Source organism: Triticum aestivum, chromosome 6B, assembly GCF_018294505.1.
Source record: "Triticum aestivum cultivar Chinese Spring chromosome 6B, IWGSC CS RefSeq v2.1, whole genome shotgun sequence".
NCBI classification, from domain to species: Eukaryota; Viridiplantae; Streptophyta; class Magnoliopsida; order Poales; family Poaceae; genus Triticum; species Triticum aestivum.
This window is the reverse complement of record NC_057810.1, coordinates 726,366,241-726,387,571: the sequence shown is the minus strand read 5'-3', so window position 1 is coordinate 726,387,571 and position 21,331 is coordinate 726,366,241. Positions and strand designations below refer to the sequence as shown.

The 21,331-nt window shown below is 47.0% G+C and overlaps 3 protein-coding genes across 5 annotated transcripts; all 3 read left to right on the top strand.

Annotated features, from left to right (window-relative positions):
* The first annotated feature begins 50 nt into the window (after positions 1-50).
* LOC123140119 (two-component response regulator ORR3) lies at positions 51-4,855 on the top strand. 3 transcript variants are annotated; one of them, XM_044559849.1, is made up of 4 exons: positions 51-248; positions 1,316-1,558; positions 2,705-2,849; positions 2,954-4,855. In XM_044559849.1, exons 2-4 carry the CDS (start codon positions 1,418-1,420, stop codon positions 3,253-3,255), a joined length of 588 nt encoding a protein of 195 aa, XP_044415784.1. In that variant the 5' UTR covers positions 51-248; positions 1,316-1,417; the 3' UTR covers positions 3,256-4,855. The 3 variants fall into 3 exon arrangements, with proteins under 3 accessions (XP_044415784.1, XP_044415786.1, XP_044415787.1); XM_044559851.1 differs by lacking the exon at positions 51-248 and having other exon boundaries at positions 274-1,558; XM_044559852.1 differs by lacking the exons at positions 51-248; positions 1,316-1,558 and adding an exon at positions 1,641-2,528.
* Positions 4,856-5,279: 424 nt separating this feature from the next.
* On the top strand, positions 5,280-10,835 carry LOC123140117 (probable cytosolic oligopeptidase A). Its single transcript, XM_044559847.1, has 17 exons — positions 5,280-5,672; positions 5,754-5,921; positions 6,399-6,522; positions 6,722-6,798; positions 7,172-7,315; positions 7,406-7,636; positions 7,722-7,812; positions 8,023-8,144; positions 8,376-8,483; positions 8,557-8,802; positions 8,957-9,102; positions 9,186-9,303; positions 9,787-9,946; positions 10,034-10,065; positions 10,166-10,231; positions 10,442-10,513; positions 10,611-10,835. The coding sequence occupies exons 1-17, from the start codon at positions 5,295-5,297 to the stop codon at positions 10,689-10,691; spliced, it is 2,364 nt and encodes a 787-aa protein (XP_044415782.1). The 5' UTR covers positions 5,280-5,294; the 3' UTR covers positions 10,692-10,835.
* A 4,032-nt stretch (positions 10,836-14,867) lies between these two features.
* LOC123135252 (uncharacterized) lies at positions 14,868-15,785 on the top strand. The gene has a single exon (XM_044554310.1). The coding sequence runs from the start codon at positions 14,959-14,961 to the stop codon at positions 15,529-15,531; it is 573 nt and encodes a 190-aa protein (XP_044410245.1). The 5' UTR covers positions 14,868-14,958; the 3' UTR covers positions 15,532-15,785.
* Positions 15,786-21,331: the final 5,546 nt, after the last annotated feature.

Here is a 21,331-nt window from a genome sequence, read left to right as displayed (position 1 = left end):
CTTGTCACATATTTTTCCTAGTTTTTTCATATACTCATATGCATTCTAAGTTATTTTTTCTTCAATAGTTGTTGCTCTTTTTTGTGGCTTGTGAATTACCGAGGCTTTCATTATAAATTTGTCCTGCAGCTATTGTACATAACTATTGTGTTGCAGTTCTTTATCAGTCAAACAATGGCTCTCTGTGAAGAGTGAAGACCATCCCATCCATGTCCTGAGACAACCCCATCGGAGAGATACTACATTTGGTAACTCAAAATTGTTGCATCTCATGTTACAAGATGTGTGATACTATTTTGATTCTGATAAGGTCCAGTACTAGTAAACTATAGTTCGGTTCAAACTAGTTTGTCTACTTGTCATATATATGAAATTTGGGTGTATTTCTGTGATTTGTGTGATTGATAGGATATCCTGAGAACTGTCAGTCTGTCACCACTCAACCTAGATGAACCATGTTTAATGAGGCTTGTCTGGTTTGTCAGTACTTGTCTGATACAATGCACTTTGATTGATTAACTCTCAGTTGTGCATCATTGCGTTCATGCCGCCAGCTGTCAGTGAACTGTTACAATCTCGTAGTTTTTGGTCGGCGGATCATGGTAGATGCTTCAGATCACAGTGACATGGTTGACTTGCATAGAGTATCGATCCCAAACTTTAAATTTTTTTTGTCAGTGGTAAAGCTGCTGCCTTGTGACCATGAGGTCACGGGTTCAAGTCCTGGAAACAGCCTCTTGCAGAAATGTAGGGAAAGGCTGCGTACAATAGACCCAAAGTGGTCGGACCCTTCCCCAGACCCAGCGCAAGCGGGAGCTACATGCACTGGGGCTGCCCTTTTTTTTTTAATCTCACGTAGTGCTGTGGTTAACTGTATGTCAACCCATTAAATCTTTTGGATGATAATGCTTGATGTGAACAGCCTGAAATCAGGGGCCTCATGTGCTCCATGATGCCATCTGTCTGATGAAAGATGTGTCTTGTCATGCAGGCAGTGTAGTCTGAGTTCGTATATTTTTCTAATGCAAACCCACAATAGGTGCCTTCGGAGTTGAAGGACTCCAATAGTAAGCAATGTGCGGAGTTGAAGGACTCTGATAGTAAGCAATGTGCCACAAACTCGGTATATTGCATCAGTTTTCCTGTAGATTATATTTTTCAGGTCCTAAATCTGTACCATCTTCATTTGAGTGCATGTACCACATCACATGATTGACATTTAGCCTTGTAGTTCTTACGTTTACCAGAAGCAACAGCTGAATTGCGTTTCTCTCGAGTTGACCTAATTGCTTCTGTTCTTTTGATGTTTACGCAGGAGCAGCGGCTCGTGCATGGACAGCTAACGCCTGTACGCTTCTGAATATGAGCCAGTAAAATACCCCGGAAAGAAATAAAAGTTGTGCAGCTCCCAAGATCGATGAGCAGTACCAATCCCCCTTCCGCGACCAGCCATGTTGCCATCGCACGCCATCCGCTGGAGCATGGATGCGGGCTCTCTGAATGGCAGTCCAGATGCAGAGGAACCGACTCCATGAGTTTAAAAAAGGGGCTTCTTCAGGTCAGACATCATGTTTCAGAATCTCTGGGCTCTTATATATATCTTTGGTTGCCCCGCGAATTATTGCACGCTTCTGCCAGTTCAATATTAGGGCAGGGTCAGGGTGGGGGGAGTAGTAGTTGCCGCGCACAAATACTAATGATCCGAAAGATGCTCTGTTTCTTAATTATATGCTGAATGTGCACAGTTCGTGCGTGATCAAAAGCATTATTCTGTAGCGCCTCCAGAATTAGCTACTCTTCGCGACGTGGATGGTTTAGTGCACCTGCTGTTGGGTGGGCAACATAGGCTGTGGTCGGGGTAGATACACCTTCTCTTCAATGTTATTTTGAACTCGGCTCCAATTTCAGCGCCTTACATTGCATACCTTAACCCTTCCTTGCTCGGCCTGAAACTGTCGACAGGTTCAGTGTTCGGGCCATAGTTTTTGTTGGCCGAAACAAGAGACAGTGCACCGCACCTAGCAAAGTTGCCCGGCTCCTTGAGATGTATCCGAATTAGGCAACCAACTAGCACGATATGAAATCATCATGAGAGTGAAACAAGCATGCATGCCCATTGTCTAGAGATCAGCCTACCAAATCAGTATACTAGTCAGGATCTGGATCTCGTTTAGGTTTGAGCATAACAAAACCAAACGATAACCGGTGAGTCATCAGGAACGGAGCGGATGAGATCGAGCGGGGTTGTTTAATTAGCCCCCCTAATCCTCCTAATCACTCACACCTGCGTTTGACTTGCCTGATGCTCAGCATTTTTAATCAGATGAGGGTGCTGATCATCATCATCATCATCTGCCCTGGCCCTGGGGTCACAGCGCTCGGCCCAATTGCGGCATGTGCAACATGGACTAGTATAATCTGGGGACCCGGGGAACCGAATTACAAAACTTGGGGATTGATTATTGATTGGTTTGGATAGTATTCTGCTTTGCGTAGGCCAGCGCGGCGCCACCGGCTCTCCAGATTTGGTTAGATCTCATCCATTTCTTTTTCTTGCTGTATTTTGTACTTTGCCTCTTTTTTTGGGTTTTATTCTACTCCGTGGGACGGCCCTCGCTAACCACCCTGTATGTATATATAAAACCGCTGCTTCCGGTTGCCACCTTGCCCAGCTAAGCCACTTACTTGTCAACCAAATCAGCAGGCATCAGCTTCTCCATCCATCCCCTTCTGCCGCCGCTGCCCGATGTCGACGACGGCCCAGGAGCCGCCGCACGTCCTGGCGGTGGACGACAGCCTCGTCGACCGCGTTGTCATCTCCAGGCTCCTCCGCAGCTCCAAGTACAGAGGTACTGTTCCATCCCATCCCATCCCATGACTGAATCTGAACTGAGAGCTGAGCCTTGGATGAACTGAACTCAACTGAACTGAAACTTCTTCTTAATTTGTGCAGTGACGACGGTGGACAGCGGGAAGAAGGCGCTGGAGGTGCTGAGCCTGGGCCGCGAGAGCGTGCAGCTGATCATCACGGACTACTGCATGCCGGAGATGACCGGCTACGACCTGCTCAAGCGGGTCAAGGAGTCGGCGGAGCTGCGCGGCATCCCGGTGGTGATCATGTCGTCGGAGAACTCCCCCGCCAGGATCCGCCGGTGCCTCGACGAGGGCGCGGAGGAGTTCCTCATCAAGCCCGTGCGCCCCTCCGACGTCTCCCGCCTCTGCACCCGGGCCATCGCCGCCATGCCCATGCGGTAGCAACGGCCGGTCGGTGCCGTGCTGCTGATCGGTGCTAGTCTGCTAGCTTGCTAATCCAATCCTCCCTCCCTCCCTCCTCTGTTGAGTTCTCACTGACGAGATAATCCCATGTACATGCGTCTGCTGCAGGGTTGCATTCCAATTCCATGGTGAAATCGAAACTGAATGAATTCCATGGCAACCCACGGAATGTATGTATGTATTCCTTTACTTGCCAATGTATGAAATCCACCAATAACTGCGAAACAGTAAAGCGGCAGGCCAGCAATCAATTCAAAGAATCTGGTTGAGCAATTTTTGGAATTGGTTTACAAAGTATTTTTAAATTTGGAAGAGCTAGAATGAAAAAACAAGTACACACATACTCCCTCCGTTCCAAAATAGATGACCCAACTTTGTACTAACTTTGCACTAAAGTTGAGTCATCTATTTTAGAACGGAGGGAGTAGCATTTTGATATTATTACCATCCAAAACCACCTTTTTTTTCCTTTTTCTTTTTGCGGGCATGCTCTAAAACCACTTGAATGCAATTCAGGAACTAAATTTGCTTTAGGCTTCGTTCGGTTACACCCCCTCCACAGGGGATTGGGGTGGATTGGAGGGGATTTTGACTTGTAGAGGGTGCAATCTCTGCCAATCCCTGCCAAACCCCTCCATTTTCCCTGTCAACCGAACAAGCCCTTAGGAGGGATGACCCTATGCCAAGCCTAACCTACAATTAAGGGGTGTAATTAAGCCCTAGGTAGGTTTGATGCCACGCTTCCGTCCATAGCGAGGCTTTTGTGGTGACTTTGTTAATCTTCAAGTTTTGGAACTTGAGGTTGCGATGTGTGGCTATGTCTATATCTGTACTCCGGTTCCTCAAAAGCTAAATAAAGCATGTACTAGCTCTTTGCTTTATAGGAAAAAATTCTAACATTCACAATACGAAATCAATATCATTAATATGTGCCATTAATTTGATTTCAATAGATATGATCAAATTTTATGAAGTTTGACTTTAGACAAATCTTATATGCGGAGTAAAAATGACAGTAAATCCAAGGAAATCAAAAGACAATATTAGAGGCTCAATGTAATCCAGTAACAATAACAACGGTTTGGTTATTTCTCTTTTTTTTAATGGTTTGGTTGTTTCTTGTGTGACCGAGAAACACTTATCTCCATGTCATTGTTAATAGCCGTCGGATCTAAATATGGGATTCGTGCAAGTATATATATAACCAACCGATCTAAACACGGGATTCGTGCAAGTATAGAAAATTTGAAGTGCATTTCCATAAGGACAACTTTTTTATTGGAGGGAGTACAGTTTGAGGCTCAGCAACGGAGTAAAAGAACACAACTACGTATTTACTACTCCCTCCGTTCCTAAATATTTGTTTTTCTAATGATTTCAACAAGTGACTACATAGGGAGCAAAATGAGTGAATCTGCACTTTAAATATGTCTATATACATCCGTATGTGGTAGTTTATTTAAATTTAAAATCTCTAAAAAGACAAATATTTAGGAATGGAGGGAGTAGTGGATTGAGCTATGAATGTTTGTGTTTTCTAAAAAAAAGAGAAGAAGAAGAGAGAGCTATGAACATTTGCAGTTACAGTAAACAAGTGGCGGCCTCCTCCCCTAAAAATCTGGGGTTCTTCCGCCTCCCGCCGGTCCGCCTCGTCTCCGGCGGCCTTATGGCCATGGAGGCGATGATGGATCCCAGGCTTTGCCGATGGGAGGGCTCCGCTTTTAGATGTGTTTTTGAGTTTTTGTTATGGTTTGTGTCCTGCTCAGGAAGGCGAGACGGAGGCACGCCTTCGGCTCGCTGCATAGTCACCGAAGTTATTTGTTTCGGCTCGCTTCGACCCTTGCCCGTGGGAGGGCTCCGCTTTGTTATGTCTTTTTTTCTTTTGTTTTGAGCAAAAGTTATTTGTTTTTTTTTTTTTGACAGAAACGGCGTGGCGTGCCGTGCGCCGTCCAAAAACCCCGAGAGGATTATCTCCCCGCGGCGGCCCATCCAAAGCCCACACGTGGTGTGACCGAGCGATGGGCCCGGCACGTCAGCGCACCACCCTCGTGTTCCTCGTCCTCCTCCTGGCGGTGGCGGCGGCCATGACTCCCACGCTCCTCACTTCCGCCTCCCACCTCCTCCGCCTCTCCCACTCCGCCCGCCGCCTCGCCCGCAACCCCAGCAGCTCACTCCGCCTCCTCTCCCTCCTCCCCGCCTCCTCCCCGCTCCGCGCCTTCTGCCCCCGCGCCCGCCCCTCCCCAATCGCCTGCTCCGCCTACTCCACCGCCATGGCGGACGCCGCCGCGGATGACACCAGCAGCAACCCGCTGCTCGCCGACTTCGACTTCCCGCCCTTCGACCGCGTCGAGCCGTCCCACGTCCGCCCCGGGATCCGCGCGCTCCTCGCCCGCCTCGTACGCCCATTCTTATCCCCTTCCCCGTTCGCTCGCTCGTCGCCCGTTCGGATCTGACCGTCGGTTTGGGTGTGGTCGCAGGAGGGCGAGCTGGAGCAGCTGGAGAAGGGCGTGGAGCCGGCGTGGGAGAAGCTGGTCCACCCGCTCGAGCGCATCGTCGACAGGCTCGACGTCGTCTGGAACGTCGTCGACCACCTCAAGGCCGTCAAGGACTCCGCCGACCTCCGCGCCGCCGTAGAGGACGTCCAGGTCACACTCCCCTTCCTCGGTCCCGTCGCGCCGCCCTTGATCTGGACGACATAGCCGTCGTCGATTAGTTAGCGCATCGTCAGATCCTGTGTCTGTACTTTGCCTTGCTCCACGAGTTATCCAGCAATAGTAGCGCATAGCTAGAAATTTATCATAGATCCTGGCTGCATGGTTTTCGAGACGCGCGACTAGTAGTCGATGAGTCGATCCTGTGTCTGTGTTTCGTTGTCCTCAACGAGTTATCCAGCAATAGTAGCGCCTAGATAGAAATTCATCGTACATCTTGGCTGTAACCTGTTTTAGTGCTTATTACGACTTTGGTCCGCATGAACTCTTTTTGTGGGGATATGGTACCAGACTAGAGGGTGGATGATTTGTTGCTGTTTCAGTCAAGTGTTTTATACTTAGCTATCTCAGATGCTACGCCCCGTGTTGCTTCAACTGATTAACTCGATCCGTCTTCTTGAATTTAAACAGCCCGAGAAAGTGAAATTCTACCTGAGGCTGGGGCAGAGCAAGCCAATCTACGAGGCCTTCAATGCCATCAGGAACTCTTCGGACTGGGACAGCCTCAGCGACGCCCGCAAGCGTGTCGTCGAAGGTAACAACCTTCTCTACACCCACTGTGACACACCAAGTCAATTGTGCTGCTGCCAATAAGAAGCAAGCAACGTCGCTGTCTCTCAATACTTGCTAAGAGCCGGCTCGTGTCAGTTTCGTCGCTTTTCTTTTCCTGCTTCGCTGCACATGTTGCATCTGCATTTTCCGTTCCTAATGGCGTTTTTTCTCTTCCTCGCCAGGCCAAATAAAGGATGCTGTTCTCGGTGGAGTTGCGCTTGAGGATGAGCAGAGGGAGAAATTCAATCAAATCCAACAGGTAGGCTATTTGTTCTTATCAGATGTTGACAGATTGTATTTATTGTACATATGCGCTAAGTGTACCAACCTGACTGGAAACGTTACCGTACATATATATTAATTGTCTTGCAAGCGAGTCATTCCCTGTCGTATATGAGTCTCTGCATCTTAAATAATTACATCTATGTTTTTATCTTTGAACCATTGTGGTGGTGACTGCCCATGCATACCTTTGTTGTCACTTATTACGGTGTGCGTAGTTTGTTTTTAGTCTTGTTGCTGATCGCATGTTGTTAGGTACTTCCAATGCCTGACATAGTACTGTGTTATCGATTATTTTTCATATTTCTGCTTCTTGTTGATGTATGTTAGTTAATGGATTTTTTTTTCAGGAACTTGAAAAGCTGTCAGAGAAGTTCAGTGAAAACGTGCTGGATGCAACAAAGAAATTTGAGAAATTGATTACTGATAAGAAAGAAGTCGACGGTTTACCTGCCTCAGCTCTTGGCTTAGCAGCACAGACTGCTGTTTCAAAGGTGAGTGTTATGAAGTGTAAACAAAAATATGGTAGCTTAGGAGTTTGCTCCCCCTGCATGATTTTTTATGCTGACAAATTATTTTGTTAGGGTCATGAAAATGCTTCAGCTGAAAATGGACCTTGGATGATCACACTAGATGCACCAAGCTTCATGGCTGTCATGCAACATGCTAAGAACAGGGCTCTCCGTGAAGAAGTATATCGCGCTTATCTAACCCGTGCATCAAGCGGTGATCTTGATAACACCGATATCATAAGTCAGATTCTAAAGTTGAGACTAGAGAAGGCTAAACTACTTGGCTACAAGAACTTCGCTGAGGTGCGCAAGCTTACCATTGCCCAATCCACATTTAAAACAGTGCTCAGTACTATCAAATTTTAGCTAACTGATGACAATCATGAAGGTAAGCATGGCTCGGAAAATGGCAACTGTTGACCGGGTGCAAGAGCTTCTTGAGAAAATCCGTGCTGCTTCCTGGGATCATGCTGTTCAAGGTAAAACCAGCCAAGTTATTCTCTTTAATATTCTTCACATCAGATTAATAAGATCCTTGTTTCTAGCCGGAGTTCCAGATTCTTTTTGCCTATTTTATTAAGATATTCTGGAGTTGTAGCAGCATAAGATGCATTTTGGAGTTTGGACTTCTCTTTTGTCATTTATGTTTGATGTTGAAATATCTTAACTGCTGCTTTTTCTTAATGCAGATATGGAAGACCTAAAAGCCTTTGTGAAAGATTCTGGTTCTGCAGAAGCCAATGATCTAGCACACTGGGACCTTAACTTCTGGAGTGAACGACTGCGGGAATCTAAATATGACATCGATGAGGTTCTTTCTTTACAGAAGTATATTTCAATGTTTTTTTTTGCTGCAGTTTGATAGGTTTCTCGTTAGTCTGCTTTTGGAACTGTTTCGACTACATTTCCTTGCATTTCTGTTGCTGAGACTTATCCAATATATATTTGCTGAACAAAATTGCTCTGCTTGAAACAAAGTGCTGACATACTGCACATCATAATGATATGTGCCATTGAGCTGACTTGAGCGTTGTCATTGCAGGAAGGACTGCGTCCTTACTTTGCACTGCCCAAGGTTATGGATGGCCTCTTCAGTCTTGCGAATAAGCTCTTTGGAATAACCGTTGAAGCTGCAGATGGATTGGCTCCTGTAAGTATATCCATTTACTTCTCTTAACACAAGTAAATATTCTGCAAATGTTGACCAGTGACCACTCTTTCAGGTTTGGAACAGTGACGTCAAATTTTATTGTGTCAAAGATTCTTCCAATAGCCCCGTTGCTTATTTTTACTTCGACCCATACTCAAGACCATCTGAAAAGCGTGGTGGGGCTTGGATGAATGTCGTCTTTTCTCGTAGCAGTGTCCTAGCTCGCCATGGGTCTTCTGTAAGGCTGCCTGTTGCCCATATGGTGTGTAATCAGATGCCACCAGTTGGCGATAAGCCCAGTCTTATGACCTTCCGTGAGGTAAGCAGTGTACTTGTTATGGTATATTATTCTGGGTATTTTTTTATACATATAAAAAAAGTTATGATATGTATGCATGCTGTAAATATATAGGAAGATCATCTATCCATATTATGGTTTGCGAGAAAAAATTCATTGCACATGGCTTCTGTAGGTTGAAACCGTGTTCCATGAATTTGGTCACGCGCTGCAGCATATGCTTACCAGACAAGATGAAGCCTTTGTTGCTGGTATCAGTGGAATAGAATGGGATGCCGTAGAGTTACCCTCTCAGTTCATGGAAAACTGGTGCTATCACAAGTATGATGGCTCTGTTTTGTTTGGTTTAGCTTGATTCTTGCCTGATTCTGGTAAATTAATGGCTTGTTTTATTGGTGTAACAGGAATACACTTTTGAGCATTGCAAAGCATTATGAAACCGGTGAACCTCTTCCAGAGGAAATCTATGCTAAGCTTGTGGCTGCAAAGAATTTCCGTGCTGGCACCTTCAGTCTCCGTCAGGTATGTTGGCTTGGGCTCTCATGCTTTCCTTGTTGTTATCATTATTTGGTATTGTTTTGTAATGGTTACATTGCATATCGCATATTTCACCGTACGTCCTTAAACTTGCGTTTTTAGGTCAAGGGTCGATGAACTTGATAACTAGACATATATGCAATCAGACCGTTATAACTGATTTAAATTTTAGAAACAGTTACTTGAAATGGCATGTTATGGCTTGAAAACTGTTGTTTGTAAGATAGGTGGGATGTTGTATGCACATGTTTTTGAAACTATTTACTTTAATTCACCACCCATCTGCAACTGTTTCTAGGTGACATTCACCATTTTGACATATTTTTAACCACTTCTACATGTTTGAGGAACCTGTCACATGATTGAGTGAATGCTGCGATCTTATGTGTTTTTTCTGACTATTTGCTGTTATTGATCTGTGTTGTTTTCATCGTCTTTTTATTTAAATAATCAAATGTTTGTCTGCAGATACGTTTCGCGAGTGTAGATATGGAACTGCATACAACTTATGATCCAAGTGGACCAGTGTCCGTGTATGATGTTGACCGAAGGGTTGCAGAGAAAACCCAGGTTCTCGCTCCTCTGCCGGAGGACAGATTCCTGTGTGGATTCAGCCACATTTTTGCAGGTTTCCACGCTTTAACTAACATGTAAATTCATCCGATTCATCATGGATTCCGCTTCTCATTCACATCATGGACTATGTGCTGTGCAGGTGGCTATGCAGCTGGATACTACAGTTACAAGGTAGATTGTCATGGCACATCTGAAAATTTCTGTTTTTCCTGACCACGGATGGTGAACATGACTAAAGCTTGTATCTTTCCATGTCCTCCTTTCCTTGCAGTGGGCTGAAGTGCTATCAGCCGATGCATTCTCAGCATTTGAAGATGTTGGTCTGGATAACGAGAAGGTATGTTGTTCACTCACTCATAATCATAAGAAACAGAGACTAGCCTGTGACTGAATCATGTCCTTTTTTGTTACTTGTTCGCTTAACTTCATTTGATTGTCTTGCCAAATGTATGTATCTCCATACTGCGTCCAGCCTTGCATGATTGCAAAATAAAGAACGCGATGAGTTTTCAAACTTGCTGATGAATGCTCTGTTCATTGTTTGCAGGCCATTGAGGAGACGGGCAGACGATTCAGAGAAACGGTTCTTGCACTTGGAGGCGGGAAATCTCCGCTCGAGGTTAGTCGACGAGCTACTTTTGAAGTAGTGTATCTCTTTCTGTGATGGAGTTGTTTGAAGACCGCTACCGATGCCGGAAAATCTTTTTGTTTTGCAGGTTTTCGTTGCTTTCCGAGGACGGGAGCCTTCGCCGGAGCCACTGCTGAGGCACAACGGCCTGCTACCTGTTGCTGCATAGCGTGTCGATCGCTCTTTTTCTTAAAAAAAAAATTGCCGCACCAACTTTTAGGAGTTATTATTTCCATGTGAAGCCGATGAAACAGTACTGTTGTTGTAACTAAATTAAAAGTAGTAATTTTCAAAAAGTGAATACCAATCACCATTAGTTTGTGTATGAGCTTATTTTAGATGTGTTTTATTCGTTGTGGAATAAGGCATCTGAGGACCCAGGTCCCACAAAGACGCAATAAACATTGCCAATTTTTTTAAATAAAAACTGTATTGTGCAACAATGGATGAGGATTACAGCTGCATGTTTTTGCAAAAGATGTCGAATCGGTTGGTGCTGGGACCAAAGGAATAGGAGATACAAGCAAGAAAGATGACGCGAGAGGTTTAGTGATAGAGGCCGTGGGAATCAAATCAATTTTGGAGGTGACACAAGAGGTTTCTTCCAGAAGGAAGAATGAAATGTTGAACATGGTCTGGAGATGGTTAAAAAAGGATCATTTTGCGGGTTGGGGACGGTGCACTGATACGTCAAGATTTCTTCGCCTGGTACCCGGAGAAGAATGGCAGGTTCTTTCTCATTGAAGAGTGCGTACTACTTGGCGACGGCTGAACACGATGAGAAGTTCTCTGTCTATGAAACATTGTAGACGTGGTACCCGGTGTCGGCGCGGAGGCCATGGAGAGGCCTGGCGAGAAGAGAGAAATTGTTGGGCATGAGCTTCTCCGCATCAGCAGAACCGGGCAGCCAAGCATAGAAATAGGATTCCTTTTTTTTTACGAGGCCCCTTTTTGGTAGTGCTGAAGAAAAAAAGCTTGAGTGCTGGCTCGCCGGTGGTGGAGCTCAACGACGAGAGGGCAGCGCGCCATGAACTTCGCAAGCGGCCGACCGACTTGGCCGGCAGGTAGGAGAAGGCGTCGGTGAGGATGTCATCGGGCAAGGCCGCCATGCATCGTCGTGTGCTGTTTGCTGGGCTCGATCTCTTGCTCTGGGTTGCAATGCCGGCGATCGAATCTTCTGCATAGTTCATGGAGAACCCGTACGTTTTTTTCTGAGAAGAACCCGTACGTATGTGATTGAGGAGACAAGGGTGAAGCGTAAATACGTACGTAGGTCTTTCTGGTGTACGACATGTGACACAACAATACCTCTAAACCTAGCTAGCCAGCCACACTAATGCAATTTTTAATTTTTTTGAGATTTCACCAATGCAAATTGGAAAGGTTCATGGCCACGTGTGAACAAAAAAGCAAAACATTGGCCAACGGCAAAATTAATACTCAGAGGACGTATCCCCTCGAGGAGCTGTCCAACTCTTGTAGGGTTAGAGTCCGCTTCCGTCTCAGGTAGCACAACGTGTAGTGTTCTGCCTCTCTTTTTCTTAACGTGTAGGTACAACAATTTTCACCAGTTCCAGACTCCCATGACCAGACCTCTTCACGGCCTCGTCCTGATCCGATGCGCCGGCGACGGCTACTATGTCTGCAACCCTAGCACCGGCGAGGTCTTGCCTCTCCCCGACACCAAACTCCCGTCCAAGATGATTTTCCGGTATCTGCCCGAGATACCATACTATCCGTTTGTGGTGTACGGCCTTGGTTACTGCTCGGTGTCCCACGAGTATAAGGTGGTGCGTGTGTTTAGCACCGCCTACGAGGGCGATGAGTACAGCCCGGTCCTCTGCGAGGTCTTTGTCCTCGATGCACCGTCGTACTGGAGGCCTACCGCGCAACAGCCCCACGCATGCATCGTGGACGATGAGAACCCGGCCGTGTTCCTCAACGGGTGTCTGCACTTTCTTTGTTGTGATGGCGGCATCATTACTTTCAATGTGACAGGAGAGACCTCCGACTCGGTGCTAGCACCGCCCTATTTGGTTGATACTCCGGTCAAAATGATGACGGAGCTAGATGGTTGCTTATGTGTCTGCTATGGTGGTAAGGGTTACGCTGATGGCATGTACCATGTGTGGGTGTTGAGAAATTACGGGCAACAAAAGTGGGAACACCTCTGTCGCGTTGACCCATTGCAGCTGAAGTCATGCTACATCGCTCCACTTGGCATATATAATAGCGGCAATGGACAGATGAAGGTTATGTTTGGTACAGGCACTTCCAACGTGTTTTCCCTAGACGTCCCTAACTCCGGGGCACCGGATATCCTATTTTGCCCCGAGGAGGCAATTGGCTGCAGCTTTGACGACTACCGTGAGCCCGTGTTAGGCCTGTATGAGGAGAGCGTCGTGCGCGTGGGGCGCACGATTGAGGATATGGTCAGGTCGTCACCGACGACCAAAGCATGGTTTGACATCCTCAAGTGGATACCGCCACAATCGGTTGCAGAGCTGCGCCTGGTTTGCAGGGAGTGGCGTGCAATGGTTGAGTGCGATCGTTTTATTCGCTCACATGTCGTCCATGCAAACTTGAATAAAAGCCCTCGTGTCATGATCATCACAGATTACTACACTGGACAATATATGGATTTGAAGGACTTCACTGGTAGAGGCTTAATATGTGCGGATGTTCCTGATCTAGTATGTGGGTATGTTCCCAGCCTTGTCGAGGACTCAATGTGGGGAGCTGCCATTCTCGGAGTTTCGTGTGCAATCCTGCCATGGGATACATTGAGAGAATGGAGTTTCAAGATCTCAACGATGACACTTTCTATGCGGGCCGCATCGGGTTGGGCTACGACTGCGAGCATGATGAGCATGTTCTAGTGCGTATGACCTACAAAGAGAAGAACTTCACGACGCGAGAATACCAACTTGAATGCAGCTTGCGGTATGTGGAAGAACAAGAATGGCATTCATTAGATGCTCCTCCTAGACCAGTGGCTAACATCCAACCCACCTACATCGATGGCAAGATTTTCTGGATGGTGGAGCCTAACCTCGGACCAATTTCTCTACATCGTGAAATCATCGCATTCGATGTCAAGAAGGAGGAATTTGAGGTTCTTCCAGGTCCTCCATGCGGCAGCCATGGCAACGGGCATGTGTCCGTCCTCGAGCTGCAAGGCGCGCTTTGCGTGGCTTGTTCGGACAAGACCACGAATGTGATCTCCATATGGATGATGAAGGATGTTGGCTTCTGGTTGAAGGAATATCATATAGATTTGAAAGAGTTCTCGCCTGAGTATTCGTCTGAGTGGACTACACCTTTGGCCATTGATCGAAAAGATGGACGGATTTTGCTCAACACGGGCTGGTCATTGGGATACTATGACCCCAAGACGGCGTCGATGGAGACCATATGCAGGGCGGGCATGCCTGGGGATGACTTCAAGTTTTGCCCTGTTGTCTGCCATGAAAGTTTAGTCAGTAGGTTTGGGTCACAACCCTAGATTATGTAGTCCTTATATTTTGTCCTTGAGTGAATTTAATTTTCCAAGACCCTTTTTCCGGTCATTCTATCTGGCTCGTATGGTGCAAAAAGTGGGTGCTGCACATCGCCTTCATTTGGTTTCAGTTATTCCATTGTTGAGTAGTGCATTATTACTTCCGCCACACTTGCGCGATATCTCCCTTCATGGACATATCATTTCAATTTAGGGTCAAGGCACGATGGCTTGCTCCCTGTTGTTACGTAGCTCGTCAGTCAATGATTTGATAATTTTCGTTTCCCATGTTCCTAGGAGTTTTATGCAATGTCAATGAAACACTACTACAACTTTTCCAACTAATTATTATTATTAGTTTCCAACCAAGTAGCCAAGTGGCCAACTAGCCAACTACTCCCTCCGTCCCATGATAGAGGGTGTTTTTTGACACTGCAATAATGTCAAAAACCGTCTTACATTGTGGGACGGAGGGAGTAGTTATTTTTGTTTTTAGTTTCCAACCTACTAGCCAACTAGTTATTTTTTTCTACGAATATGCATCTTAGCTAATTGTGGTCTAGAACACGTAAGTTCGAGTTTGACCACCCGTTAGTGCCTGCCACGTGCTAGCTAGCTAGTGGTTTACAGTTTGTGGCATGCATGCATCTGTGTGGCTCGGTTGCCTCACCTCTATGGATTCGATTGACCATGGCCACCGCCTCTCCGACCCCTATTTTCCTTACGATCTCAGGAGAAACATAGCTCACACATATACCTCCTCCACCTCCGGCGATCCGTTGCTTCGTCGTCCCCTACCCTGCGGTTGGCATGTCTATCTATATATAGCACCACCCCACACATTTGGCTATATATCCATGGAGATGGGTAAACTAATTAAGAAGCAAATAGTCTAGGCCTCCAACGTACGATTGGACAGTTTGTGCATCGGCTGGCCATGGCGAGGCTCTTCACCACCGTCTCCTCCTCCTTCTTCTTCGTCGTCGTCGTCCTCCTCCTCCTCAGTGAAGTCTCACTCGCCGCCGCCGACGCCGATGGGGACAACCCCAAGGTCAAGACGTTGTGCGCCGGCACGCCCTTCCCGGAGCTCTGCGCCTCCATGATCACGCGCGACAACGAGAACGTAAGCGCAAACGACGAGAGCCTTGTGGGGATGGCGGCCCTCACCTCCGCCAAGCTCCTTCTTAACGCGACGGCCACCGCGAGCCCGGCGGTCCAGAGGGACAGCCACCCGGGCATGAGCAAGGCCGACGAGATCTGCTTCGAGACCTGTTTCAAGGAGCTGACCAACGCCGCCCAGACACTCGACAAGCTGTGCACGAGCAAGGTGCAGCTCCCCCAAATCGACAACTTCATCAAGTTCAACAAGGAGTCGCATGTCGAGTGGAATTGCGAGAGGTGTCGCCAAGGGGAAGCCAAGAACATCGCCGACGATGTCTCCAAGGACAACGAGGCCGGGAAGGCCATGGCTGTCCTGGAGGCGCTCGTCAACAAAGTACTAACCAAATAAAAGAAAAGAATAACTCATTGAGTACTAGCTGTTGTTACGTTTTTGGTTAGTTTCCTTTTCTGTCTTCTGGGCATCTTATTAGTTTCCTTGGTTATGTAATAGTAAATTCATACGTGCAATGCACACTGCTATTAGGGCGCAAATTAATTGCACGTAGATATTATGTAAGATATAAATTACGTTTTAATTATGTGAGTAGCACAAATGTTTTTTTTCTTGAAAGAAATAGACTATGATATCTGGTTTAATATTAATTGCACGCTAAACTTCTTGAGCGCTCGGCATTGGAGTAATATGGTCATGGGATTGCCATGATTTGATTGTTAAGATTGATTGAATTTGCCCCTTGGGTCTTTTTATATTGGTATAGATATAGTTGTATCATTTGGTTTTGTTTTCTCCGTCGGCTATCGAAATAAAATGAACTAATTATGTGTTTATATTAATTTTTCATAAAAGACATTTTAACTCAATCCTACGTTTAGTGAATATCCTGACTCTACATAACAAGATGCATAGCTAACACGTTTAAAAACGGAAAGTAAAAAGCATCGACTTACAGGAAAAAAGAAAGAAAAACTAAGATGGAGGAGGTTCTATTTGAAGAGTCAAAGACTACTCCGCCATCCATGGTTGGAGAAAACTTCCCTAGCCGTAAGCTCATGGCTGAAGCATTAGCACATGATAGACCAAGCATGGAGCCGGTGTGTACATAGTACACACATGAATACCCAGCACATCAGTTGAAACACATTTTTTTGTTGAAAGCAACGTCACTCCTACAAAGCCACATGGCCCTACATAGGATTGCCGCCAAAGCGAGAATATGTAAATGGAAATATTTATCAAGACATCTCAACCAGTTGCCAAACATATTACGAACGCTCCGGGGTGGGTAGAAGCTTCAAGCTATCTGGAATATATAAGGATGACTTGCAGTGTTAATAGAATATATAATAACAAAAAAAAAGGAAGTCTCAATGCCATCTCTTAAATTTATAACCCTACACCATTGATAATTTCTCTAAAGGAGAGGGTAGAACATCTTGCAGCCACTGTACCATACTATAACTTCTCTAAATCACGATATAACCTAAGGATGAAAAGATAAAAGAGAATAAAGAACTATTTAAAAGATAATGCGGCACCTCCCCAAGCTTGGAACAGAGCCCGGGAGGGTGTCTTTACCCATATAATTAAGCTTGGTCCTTTATCCATATATATAATTATGCGTATAGCTGATGAAGGAAGCGAGAATATCTTGAGAGAGACGAGTGGGTGTAGCCTGCACAGGGTTAGAGCATCTACAGCTAGACATTGCTAATTTGATCCCGAAACGTCCATGGACGCGCTCGAGCAGTGGCCGGACGTGTCCGTTTTGACCCCTCATATATTCTTCCAAACAAGCACGTATCTCAAATTTTTCTTCCCACTTTTGAGTCATTTCGACAAGCACATTGTGCTCGACCGTGCTGCCCGGCAGTGAGCCACGTAGCAGCTAGAGCATTTAACCAAAAACTACCACAATTCACGGAACCGTGACGAAAAACTACCACTTTACGATTTTGTGCGAAAAACTACCGCTTTTTTCCTAAACCGTGGCAAAAAACTACCAAGTCTGAAAAGAGCCCGATTTGGCTCTTTTAAGTGCGTTTCTGACAGAGTTGGCCCACACATAAGCAGGCTAAAAAAGCAATCGGGTCCCTAGTTTTTTTTAAAAAGCAATCCAGTCCTCGGCGAGGCCCAGCACGCTCGCGGTGACGGCGGCGGCTGCTGCGCACGCAAGCCAGCCGGCCAGCAAGCGGCGAGTGTCGTGGCGGCGGTGCTCGTGCTCCTCTACTTCTCCTTGCTGCAGCAGCTTGTTGAGCAGCAGCAGCCCAGCCCCTCTTCTCCTTCTCCACTGTCTCCTCTCCGTCTCCTTCTCCTCTGCCTCCTCTCCTTCTCTTGCAGCAGCAGCACGGGCACGAGCTCCTCCTCTCGCGCAGCCCCACCGCACTGCACAGCCGCACCTCGTCGCAGCCCCACTGCCGCACGCGCACACGCAGCCGTGCGCAACCGCTCGAGCAGCCGCCCCGCCGGCTTGCCGCAGCAGCGCGTGCAGGATCCTCCCCTTGCCTGACGCAGCCGGGCCCCATGGCACGCGCAGCTCGCAGGGCCGCCACGAGCTCGCCACGCCGCCGCCGTCGCACATCCCAGTGCCTCCTCGCACGCGTGCACGTAGCCGCCCGCCCCCTCCAGTCGCTGGAGGACTGGATTGCTTTTAAAAAAAAACTAGGGACCCGATTGCTTTTTTAGCCTGCTTATGTGTGGGCCAACTCTGTCAGAAACGCACTTAAAAGAGCCAAATCGGGCTCTTTTCAGACTTGGTAGTTTTTTGCCACGGTTTAGGAAAAAAGCGGTAGTTTTTCGCACAAAATCGTAAAGTGGTAATTTTTCGTCACGGTTCCGTGAATTGTGGTAGTTTTTGGTTAAATACTCTAGCAGCTAGGAGCGCGGTGGCCGGACCTCCAGCGCAAGCAGCAGCGGCAAGCTCCGCGGGTGGAAGCACCTCGATCGGCCAGCATGCGCGCCAGCTCGTGGCCAGCGCGCGGCTGCGCATGCAGCAACTCGCCAGCATGGAGAGCAGCAGCGGCAGCACGCCAGCAAGCACGGCCAGCACGCGCAGCCGGGCGGCACTGTTGGCATAAGCCATGCCATGTGCGGTGGCGACCGGCGTCGGGTGCGCCAGGTGCGTGTCCGTCCTGCGTGTGGATCGCGCGGGCTGCAGCGGATGCGTGTGTGCATGGAGATTAGCTAGTATAGTTAGTTGGTGCATGCACGTACGGATTAGTTGTGCAAAAATGCTAGACATACAAAGACTTGCATGCATGTAGGGATCCATGTAGTAGTTAGGTTAGTGGTTAGATTAGTGTGTGCGTTGTACTCAAAAAAAAAAGATTAGTGTGTGCGTGCGTGGTGGTCGTGTGTGTGCGCACCAGGTATAAGTACCTTCCATGTGTACTGGTTGAGTGCGCCGGTTTGTTGCCGCGCCATAGTGCCGGTATGTGGCGAGCCGAGGTGGAGGGGCCTAAGGAAGATGTAGTCTCCGTCGGGATCGAGATATGCGTCCGGTCAATGTGAGAGTTCTTCCGGGATTATGCTGCGTGTGTGCGTGTGTACCTTCATGTATATGTGTTCGAGGGAGTTGAGATGAATAGATGCCAACATACAGGTTGTTTGTCGGACGGGGCGTTCGTTGCCGGAAGTGTGTTTTGTTCATCGTCTTCAACCTCCGTCTGGCGTTCGCCTCCGGAGGGCTTCTAGGCACTCGTCGTCGGTGGGTTTGTCCCAACAGGCACACCAACACGCATGGCTAGTGGCTCGCCAGCACGCACGGCTAGCTACCGGCCAGCAGCGCGCGGCCGGGCGCACGTACCACACGGCCAGCCAGCACGTGGCTCACTGCCGGGCAGCACGCAGCGCGGCCGAGCAACTCGAGGCTGCGGCGGCTCCGGCGGTGAGCCCGCGAGCTCCGAGCATGCATGCACACGGCTCCGGTTGGGCACACCCGCCCGCGGCACGCGGCTACGGCTATGCACGCCCGCATCCGCGTCCAGTGCGTTGTGCGCACGGCGGCCAGCACGGCCACACGCCCGCACGCGCGCTGAGTGCGCAGGCCGGCCAGCGCGCCCGCGACTCCCGTGAGGCTACGGCCAGCACGCCGGCGAGCCACATGGCTGCTGCTGCGGCAAGCTAGTGATGCACGGGGTAGCTGGCCTCCTCTGCCCACGCCGGTGCATCCTTTCCGCGATGCAGAGATGAGGAAGAAAGAGGCTGCAGGTGGGGCCGTTGTTGTAGAAGTGCATGTTCTAGCCAATGCAATTAAAAGACCATGTTATGGAAAAGACTAGGTAATACATTTACGCTCTCCCTCACGTGCGGCTCTCTCGGGTCTAAACGTGGACCGAAAGTGGGCTGCAATTTAATTGTATGGTCTTAAACTCAAGACCTCTTGGCTCCGATACCATGTAGAAATGCATGTTCTAGTCAATGCAACCAAAAGACCGATCTTATGAAAGAAATTAGGTAATACATTTATACATCAACAGTTGTGACCTTGGGCGGGGTGCCCGGGCATGTCCGGACGCCCTCATACTGTCCTCAGATTTGAGATGGGTTTGAGGTACGCCGGTCAGTCCGGATGCTAGGGAGGAAATGAAGGGTCTGATTGGATCACCATTTTCTGACCGGACACTGACCGGGCAGATGTTTCAGGCATTTGAGGAGGATATAAGGGGTCCAGTTGTAAGATTAGGAGGTTGTACAGTTATCGAGCCCATAAGTATAGGATGCTTGTCGGAAGGTTTCAACATGTAAATATTTAGGTTCGGGAAGTGGAACTTCTTCATCTTGTTCTTCGTCTGCTACTACATGTTCTCCCGGGTTGGCGGCGATCTCGTCATCTCTCGTCCACCCGTCGGCTTCATGATAAAAGTTACCCTCATCATCTGACACAGTGGTCCTACTATGTACTCTGAAATGATCCGTGATGAAGTTCCCCCATAACTCTCCATACTTCTCCTCGAGATAAGCTTGCCATGCATGACATGCTTGTCGTGCAACATAATTCATCTTACTTGATCAATGAAATGAAGACATGCTCTAGAAACTAGAAATTCGTGGCAGAAACAACTCAAAATGAAAAAAGGACGAAAAGTATGGGACACAGATCAGAAAAACCCGTGAAATTTATATATATGTAAAAAAACCATGCAGGAGAAGACATCAGGTGAAAGGCGGAGCCGAGGCGGCATCCGAGGTTGTCTTCTGAGAGGGCGGCTGCATAGGACACCCACGTGGGGTCCACTAGAACATCCTCGGTTGCCTCTTTTGCCTGATATTTTTTATTTGACTAAACTTTCAAATACGATTTTTATGATTTCTTCAGAGATCGTTTCCATACCTGATCACATACTTATTATTTTTCAGGGTTCTGGAACTTTCTAGAATTTATTTCAATGAAGTCTTCTAGAGTAATTACCTGTATAACATCAGTTTCTACCTCGAGAGGGTAACCGACAATACATTGCCTAAGTATTTTCCCATTCACTACTATCGGCTTGGCCCCCTTGGCATTGTTGTCCTTAATTTCCCAAAACCGATAAACTTCCTCGATGATGAATGATCCTTCTCATTTGAAGACAAGCTTACCTGAAAAATATCTAAAACAAGACTTGTACAAGAAAACTTTATCACTTATTTTAAATTCATATTTTTCTATTCCCCTATCATATGCCACGTTTTATTTTTTTTTCTTTATCATGTTCGCATTTTCATAAGCTTCATTCCTCCAATCAAACACTTATATCCACCATAAACCATCTTACACAGTGATATTCCCATATTATTTTTATTAGGACCTCTATAAGCCCATAGTGCATCATTCAATTTTAGACCAATATGTCCTCGATCTATTGATAGTCTTTTGAAAATTAATTTGATCTCTGTATTAGTTAATTGAACCCGCCCATTAGACTAATTATGATATGGTAATGCTACTGTGTGATCTACGTCATACCCAGAATAAAATCTGAACAATCATTAGTCATGAGATATGTAGGGACCCCAAACCTTGGAAAGATAACATCTTTAAGATTTAAATAGGAATCTTATGATCAACACTTTCAGTTGAAATAATCTCTATCTATTTAGTGAGATAATCAACAGTAACTAAAATAGAAATGTTACCATTGAAGTTGGAAAAGATCTATATAGTTAAAACCTCATGTCCAAATAAGAGAATAATTCATAGATATTTCTT

What these genes read in the sequence shown, in the direction of transcription:
- LOC123140119 (XM_044559849.1), top strand. Translation starts at nt 1,418, where the DNA reads ATGAGCAGTACCAATCCCCCTTCCGCGACCAGCCATGTTGCCATCGCA. An exon ending in TAAAAAAGGGGCTTCTTCAG is followed by an intron (nt 1,559 to 2,704) that starts GTCAGACATCAT and finishes CCAAATCAGCAG; the next exon opens with GCATCAGCTTCTCCATCCAT. An exon ending in CCGCAGCTCCAAGTACAGAG is followed by an intron (nt 2,850 to 2,953) that starts GTACTGTTCCAT and finishes TAATTTGTGCAG; the next exon opens with TGACGACGGTGGACAGCGGG.
- LOC123140117 (XM_044559847.1), top strand. Translation starts at nt 5,295, where the DNA reads ATGGGCCCGGCACGTCAGCGCACCACCCTCGTGTTCCTCGTCCTCCTC. An exon ending in CTGCAGATGGATTGGCTCCT is followed by an intron (nt 8,484 to 8,556) that starts GTAAGTATATCC and finishes CCACTCTTTCAG; the next exon opens with GTTTGGAACAGTGACGTCAA. An exon ending in TTGGTCTGGATAACGAGAAG is followed by an intron (nt 10,232 to 10,441) that starts GTATGTTGTTCA and finishes CATTGTTTGCAG; the next exon opens with GCCATTGAGGAGACGGGCAG.
- LOC123135252 (XM_044554310.1), top strand. Translation starts at nt 14,959, where the DNA reads ATGGCGAGGCTCTTCACCACCGTCTCCTCCTCCTTCTTCTTCGTCGTC.